The following is a 7,350-nucleotide window of genomic DNA, read 5'->3' as shown; positions in this document are numbered from 1 at the left end:
GCTGAAGTGGATGATTTCTGCAAGGAGACAAAAAAAAAAAAATGCAATCCATTTCTTGCTCAGTCGGCCTCGTCATGCATCCTTAGCTCCATCTTAATTACATGTTTCATCATGTTGTTCTGTTCAGGAGGCCCTGGGAAGGCTAATATGGGAAGCCAGCAGAGCCAGCCTTAGGCACAGGCAGCTCTGGGAGCTGGCTGGGCCCCTCTGCTTGCAGCAGCCCCATGGACGGGGTCCCCCCGGCCTTCCCCAGGAGCCTGCTGACCACAGGCCAGCTGTGCAGGGCTCGTGGCCAGCCCGGTGTGCAGGGCAGGTGGCTCAGCCCTTCTGGCAGAGCTGCAAGCAGCCTGGGACCATCTCCTGCGTGCTGGGGGTAGGAGCCCGCCCGGTGGAGGTTCCTCCATCGTGGAGCAGCTGCCGCGGGGTGAGTCGTTCAGGCACGCAGCTGCAGCTCCCCCCGGAGCCAGGGGACGTGGTGACAGCAGGGCTGCGGGATGAGGAGGGGCACGGCCCTGAGAGTGCAACGAGGGAGAGGGGGGGAGAGCCCTGGGATGGAGACCCTGCATCAGATGGGCCCTCAGGATAGGTGAGGGGAGTGGAAAGTCGACAAACCTTATTTCGTTTGGAAGGTGACTGGTGCCCTGCTGCTAAATTTTGTTGGGACTCTGTATGGTGTAAAACCAGCTCTGCACACTGTGTTTGAAATGAGCTGCGTTGTGAAAACCTGTTGGTGGTGAATCAGGTGTTGAACAGTTAGTACTTAATACACAGGGAGGGCAGAAACCTGTGGTCAGCACTGGGATAAGCTAAGGCAGGGAAAAGGGAAGGACAAGTGACAAGTAATTCCAAGTGATGAGATAAAGAAGCAGGTCAGAGATTAGGGTATGGGACAAGGAGACTAGCATGTCAGATGTGCTCTCTGTTGGGGAAAGCAGGAGGTCAGAGTCCAGAAAGAAGCTGGGTCAGAGAACCAGTGTCCTTACAGGTCTGAGCTGGGAGCAGGAGCAGCAGGAGGCAGCACTGGATGTGGAAGTAACAGCTTGGACTTGGCTGGTGCAGCTCATTAACTGCTCAGTGTTATGCTACAGGCAGCCAGGCTCACCTCTGCTGTGGGCAGGGTCCTGGCTTGAACATCCCCAGAAACAAATGCCTTCCTGGCTGCTTTTCCAAGTACCACTGTTTCCCTCATGGTCCCTGGGGTGGCTGCACGCAGTGAAAAGCAGCAGGCAGTAAAGAGCCCCAGTAATAAGGGGGCAGCTGGGCACCCACTTTACTCCCTCTACACTGCCAGGCATTGTCTGACCTCTGTGTCGTCCTGCAGCCCTGGAGCAGCTCTGCCTCCCTGCACTGCCCAAACCCAAACCTGTCTTCCAGTTCAGCTGCGTAGTTAACGAGCAGCTTGGAAATAACAATCCAAGGGACTCCTTCATCCCCTGCTTTGCACTTCAAACGAGCTTTTGAGCAGCAAACAGAACTCCTGTGGCCAGGCAGTTCCAGAGCACGGGAGCTTTTCCTGGTGTGAGGCAGGCACGGAGGCTGCTCAGGGTGGGGAGGAGAGAGGCCCGTGTGCCTCTGCTGTGACAGGAGGTGGTCAGTGACCAAGTAAAAGAAGTTAATTTGCAAATGGCAGTTGGAGACACCAGCTCTCTGACTGGCCAGCAAGGCACCAGCACTGTCAGCAGCCTCCATGGGAAGAGGGCTCGTGGAGGAAGGAAACCATTTTTGGAGGTGAAACACCAAAAGGATCCTGCTTGCTTGTGAGTGGCTTCAGACTGGAGCAAGTGAAAGAGGCTGTCCTGCCGAGGGGACAGCGAGCCAGGCTGCTGGGAGCACAGCAGGCGGGCCGGGGTCCTCACAGGGAGCACCACAAAGAGACCTGGAAATGAGGACGGGGAGATGGGGATTGTGTGTGTGCGTGTGTGCACACCAGGAGCTGGGAGTGCTCGTGTAGGCAAGCGGGTCGTTAGGAGTGGGAGGCAGACAGGTGAACTAATTTGACTGTTCCCAGAGGAAGAGAGGGAATGGGGGAGCCGTGCGGTGCCTCCTTCACTGCAGCCCCCTCCTGTCTGAGTGCCTGTTTGTTCCAAGCCCTGCCCCCAGTGCTGCTCCTCTGTCATCTGCTCCTCTTCCAACCACCATCCTGGCAGGCCACGGTCCCAGGAGATGCTGAGGGTTTGCAGCTCTGGGTGGAACGATGGGGTTCAGGTGACTGGCAGCCCCAGACCCAGGCTCCGTGGCTTGCTCTCCTCCTCACTGTGTTCAGGGTGCCTCGCTCCCCTTGCAGCCTCTCCACTAACACCATCTGCCCCCCTCCCGGCCGGAGCTCCTCCCATCTCCCTGTTGCCAGAGAAACAGCCACCTTGGCAACCTGCTGTCATCCTTGAAACACACATGGAAAAGTCTTCCTGATGGTGATGTTTGATCCTCCAGGCAGATCTGGAACATCACTCATACTGACATGCATCTCCTGTGACACGATTACCTGGGGGAGCGGCGGGCGCACACGCACGCAGGGGCTCTGTCTGTGTTGCTCTGTGGAGCTCTGTGGGCCATGGAGATGTTTGAGGGCCTGGCAGTGTATTGATTTTTTTTTACTATTCTTTGCTCACTCTAAGAAGAAAGGAGAGTTCTCGCTTGGGAAAAAACAAAACAAAACAAAACACCCAGAAAATAAATAAAAATCATACCTGCTGTAGGGTTTCCCATATTTGACAGCCCCTGTGCTTCCAGACTTCAGCCTCACCTCTCTTCTCACCCTTGTGTGCTGAGAATAACCACAAGCAAAAGCTTGTGGGTGTCAGGCACCTAAACAGTCTTGGGCAACGCTGAGCACTGCCCTTTACCTGTGGTGCCCATGGTGCACATCAGCCTTTCCCCTGGCAGAGGCATCTTTATTCTGCCCTCTGGGATGATTTGGAGCAGAGGGAGGCAGGAGGAGCCTTGGCATTGTTCTCCTGTGTGCCTCGAACAGGGTAGACAACATCAAAGCCCATCTCTCTGAGCCTGGAAGAGGAAGATGATGCAGCTGCACTACAAAGATTTCAGGGGAAAATAATTTTCCATTTGCCCACGTTCAGGTCAGGAACTCCATAATTTTAGAGATGGCAGGGGTTCCTAAAAAACATTGGGCACAAGATGGGGAAAAACCCAGTGGGCAATTAGTTTTCTTAAAGCTAAGTAATTTCTGTGACCCCTGCTCTCTTCTCCTTTCCCTGCGCAGTGCCTGAATCTGCAGCAAGTTGAGGTCTATTCTATCCTTGAGAACAACACAAACAACCCATCACCCAAGAAGAGCCCTCCAGGGAAGGTAAGAGCTGGGGTCCTGCTCTTGGGAAGTCCCTTTGTGCCCTGGGCACACGAAGAAAGGAAACCCACACAGTCCAATGGCCCTAGCAGGCAGTAAGTGTGTCTCCAGTCCCACCAAAGGAGGCCAAAGGGACGTGGGATCCACTTGCCAGCTGGGCTGCCCATGTTGCCTGTCTTCCCTGTTTTGGCAGAACTCCTGCAGCTCTGCCACTTCTGGCAGCCCCAGTCCCACCCAGGCACTTTGCTGTATGACAGACACAGAAAGGCATCGAGGGCTTGGGCCTCACCACTCCCCCTGAATGGGATGGATGTTCTTTGGGAGCTGGACAGATGCTGGTCCCCTCTATTGCCCTTTCCAGATTATTTAGGCAGCTCAGAAGTCCTCTGGGGTGGAGGAATCTGTGCACTGGGGAAGACCCTGCATATGGCTTTGCTCTCACCAGCATTAAGCACCTGAGAGCCTTTCCATGGTAGCAGAAATTAAGATGGTCTGAGCAGAGACTGGGCTGATACAGTCTCATCCATCTCTGGGTCCTAGGAAAAGGCAGTGTGGGTACATCTTGGGCTTGGATCTTCTTACTGGGCTGTGAGTTACAAGTTAGAGACAAGGAACTAAATCTACTCATAGTGAAAGTAGCTGCAATTTGGAATACACAGGTGTGGATCAGTTGTGGGGCCTCATGAAGGAGACCAGAGGCCCACACAGCCCTCTGCCCTGCCTTTGGCAAGCATCAGCTGCTCTGTAGGGACAAAATTTGCATGGGGCATCCCAGGGAACGTTTCCTTCCTGCCTCCAGTTCTTCATTGTTCTTTTCCCCTCCAGACCTCTTACCTGCTTAAAAAATATATTCACCCTTCTAACGTTGGAAAATGTTCCTGAAAAATGTCTCCTGCTTCCTCCCACTGATGTCCTGCTGGGGAGAGTTCCCCAGGTTGCCTCTGCAGTGTGGAGCATCCCCGTGTTTCATGAAGGACAGTATTTTCCAGTCTCCCAGGCATTTCTGTAACTCCTCTATTTTAGGAAAAGGTGATCCAAAATCGAGCTGCCTCTTCTGTGTCAGAGCTGCTGGCTGTGTAGTGTGGTCCCAGGGCCATTGGCCTCCTGCAGTTACTGCTGGTGCTGGCAAAGGCAGGGGCAGGCACCTGACTGCTGAGGGGAAGGCTGGGTGGGTTATATAGCCCATCTTATACCTGCACTGGGAAAGAGCACCTGTGGTGCTGTGTTTTGAGTGAGCTGGATAGGGAGAACAGAAGGTCCTTATCCCTCTTCCCTGTCCCATTTATCTTTCTGAACAGCTCTATCAGGTGCCCCTTTGGAGTGGTTCAGGCTGGAGGATGAGATGCAGTACAGGTGGGGATTTCTCCTGACCGTGGAGCTGTCTGGGCTGGGCTGAATGACTTGTGTCTGCCCCATGCCGCTCAACTGTGGCTTGGGGGAGCAGCAGGTCTGTAAAACAGAGCAGGAGCAAAACAACAAAGCAAGGGCAAAGGAGCATCTGTGTGTGAGTGAGTCTCAGAGAAGCAGAGGTGGGGGAAACAAAGGAGAAGAAAGCAAAGAGAGGGGAGGGGATAGGATGAGCTCTTGCAGCAGGAGCAGCCACCACCAAGCGCCCTCAGCTCTTGTGCTGGTCAGAAGCAATGTGAGTGGCAGGGCCCCGTGACCTCTGCACAGGGGCAGCCGTGCAAAGGGAGCAGGGAGCTGCTGTGGGGCAGCGGGGGGTTAATCCCGCGGGCCTGGGAGGTGTCTGCAGCACTTCTGTAAAAGGGTTCCCTTTGGCGGTGGCAACGAGAAGGTGCCCGTGTGGGGAGGGACCTGTTTGCCCGGTGGCATTTGGGCTGCGTGCTGGGTGTCCCTGCTCAGGCAGCAACGCCCTCCTCCCGACAGACCCGACCTGGCTGGTGGAGACACAGCACTGAGGGGTCAGGGAATTCCTCCTTCGCAGAATCCAAAGTGATTTATTTTTTTTTACCGACTCTAATTTTCCCTCCCCTTCCTGTCTGACAGCTTTTTGGGGGAAGAGTGAAAGTGAAGGAGGCGTCTTTATCCCCGGGGCTGGATTAGTCACTTTTGTCTCTGGCGGAGCAACATTTCTCACTGGAGTCGCTTCTGTTTCAGCAGATCACTTGTAGCCATTTCTAACAGAACAAATGTCAGTGCCTGCTTATTAAGAATTAATTCATCATCCTTTGAATAATTTTCCTCCATTTCTTTTCTCTCCTTTTCACCATTCTGCAGACACCTAAGAAGCAAGCATCTCTAGAAGAATCCTCTGATACACTGTATGAGAATATCTAACAGGGAAAATCTGACCCTTTGTGGACCAGACGCCTTTCTGTACGGGTGAACTTCTCTCTTGCATCCTCTGTTCTCTGCAAAGAGCCACAGTGACTTCAGGGCACAACCACGAGGGACTTGTGGACCTCTGGCTCCTTGTAAACTGCCCTTCATTAACAACAGAATGCGACTGTTCACCTCCCACCAGGGCTCAGTCTGCACTAATGCAGCAAAGCTATTGTGCAGCAAAGCCTTGCCATGCAAAAGAAAAGCTCCTTTTGTCAAGCGCTCACAGGTATCTGAGAAATGGTGCAGATGGGATCTGTGCAGGTTTCTTTCACCTGGCCTAGCTTAAATACTTGAGTCTCGGTCCTCTGGAAATGATAGGACAATCCAGAGACCTCCCTGCTTGATGGCTTGATCTTCTAATCCTGACCTTCGGCAGTCCATCTGATCCCGTGCCTGCGGCTTTCCTGAGATGGCCATCAGGCCTTCGTGCATACTTTAGCCGAGATCCAAGCACCCACCTGCCCATTTTCCCTTTCCCGGGGACCCCACAGTGAAACATGCTTTCCCATAATCTGCTAATCCCATCAAGCAGTCACAGATCCCTGCTGTGACCATGCTCAGTCGAATCAAATCCGTGCCTCCGAGTAAACGCTTTCCCCTCAGCACTATCAGCAGCAGTGCACAGCGAGGGCTGGATGCAGGGACAGAGATAAAGATGGAGAAAAGGAAACAGGGAAAAATAACCCTGCCTGGCAACACCTCTCAGCAGCAGCGCCCGTTCCAGAATGAAGAGGAGGAACGAGGAGGTGGGAATCCAAGGAAACTCCCTTGCTGGAGCTGCATAAGCCGAGCGGGTCTAGGGCCAGGTTCCAGCCCAGGGAAGTTAAAGGCGAGCTCCCCATTTTCCTGTTCTCCTTGGCAATGGACATTGTTACCTTGGATTCTGAGCCTCTGTGGGAGCAGGCACGGTACCTCTGCCCCACCAAGAACATTAGGGTTGCCTTTGTGTCAGCTGGCCAGTGTCTCCCATCAAGGGTATGAGGCTCCTTTACTCCCACCCCGCAGGTTATTTGCCAGGGAGACCAGTTATGAAACCTGGAATGCCTGGAATTTTGTATCCAAGCTCTTCTCTCCTCTTTGGGCTGGAACTTGCCTGCCATTAGTGCTGGTGCATATTCTCGTTCTGATGGGGAAGAGGTTGCATTAAATATCCATGTAACACGATCAAACCAGTGGATCAAAAAGCTGAGGCTGTTTTATCTCAGATTAAAAAAAAAAAAACCAAAAACCAACAAAATAACAACTAAACAAACCCAACCCAAAATAAAAATATGCAGCAAAACTTGAGGGGAATCTTAGAAACCTCTTTAAAGAAGATCAAATTAAAATTGAGCTCCAGGGTCATAGGACCCTCTCTAGTTGAAGATAATGTTGCTATGCATCAGAGATAGAGGCCATGGAAAAAGTCTCCGGGGCCTCCAGCCTTCCTATACTATGTTTAAAGAGATAATCCGCTTATTGCTTTGCTCTTTTTATTACCAGAGATTTCAAACATGCAATTTGGACTTTCTTTAACCACAGGAGAATGTTTTCTCTCCCCAGTGCTGAGGAATTCATTTCAGAAAGAGCAATGAATAGACAGCACGGCTTATTAGACCTGTTTTCCATTTGTTAAGTGATCATGACAATTATAAATAGTTTTGAAGTCAACAACGATTTCAGCGTTCACTAAGATGACCAGAAAACGTTTGTGTTCACAG

The 7,350-nt window shown here is 52.4% G+C and overlaps 1 protein-coding gene across 1 annotated transcript in view; it reads left to right on the top strand.

Moving 5' to 3' along the window:
* NFAM1 (NFAT activating protein with ITAM motif 1) overlaps positions 1-5,602 on the top strand; it is a 13,063-nt gene extending 7,461 nt beyond the window's left edge. Inside the window, exons 5-6 of the mRNA XM_008942034.1 lie at positions 3,221-3,307; positions 5,543-5,602. Coding sequence (XP_008940282.1) covers positions 3,221-3,307; positions 5,543-5,602 — 147 coding nt within the window. The remainder of the gene's footprint in view (positions 1-3,220; positions 3,308-5,542) is intronic.
* Positions 5,603-7,350: the final 1,748 nt, after the last annotated feature.

The sequence above is a fragment of the Merops nubicus genome, unplaced genomic scaffold, assembly GCF_000691845.1.
Source record: "Merops nubicus isolate BGI_N331 unplaced genomic scaffold, ASM69184v1 scaffold50906, whole genome shotgun sequence".
Taxonomy (NCBI): domain Eukaryota; kingdom Metazoa; phylum Chordata; class Aves; order Coraciiformes; family Meropidae; genus Merops; species Merops nubicus.
Note: the sequence above shows the minus strand (reverse complement) of the source record. Positions and strands in the feature narration are given on the sequence as shown.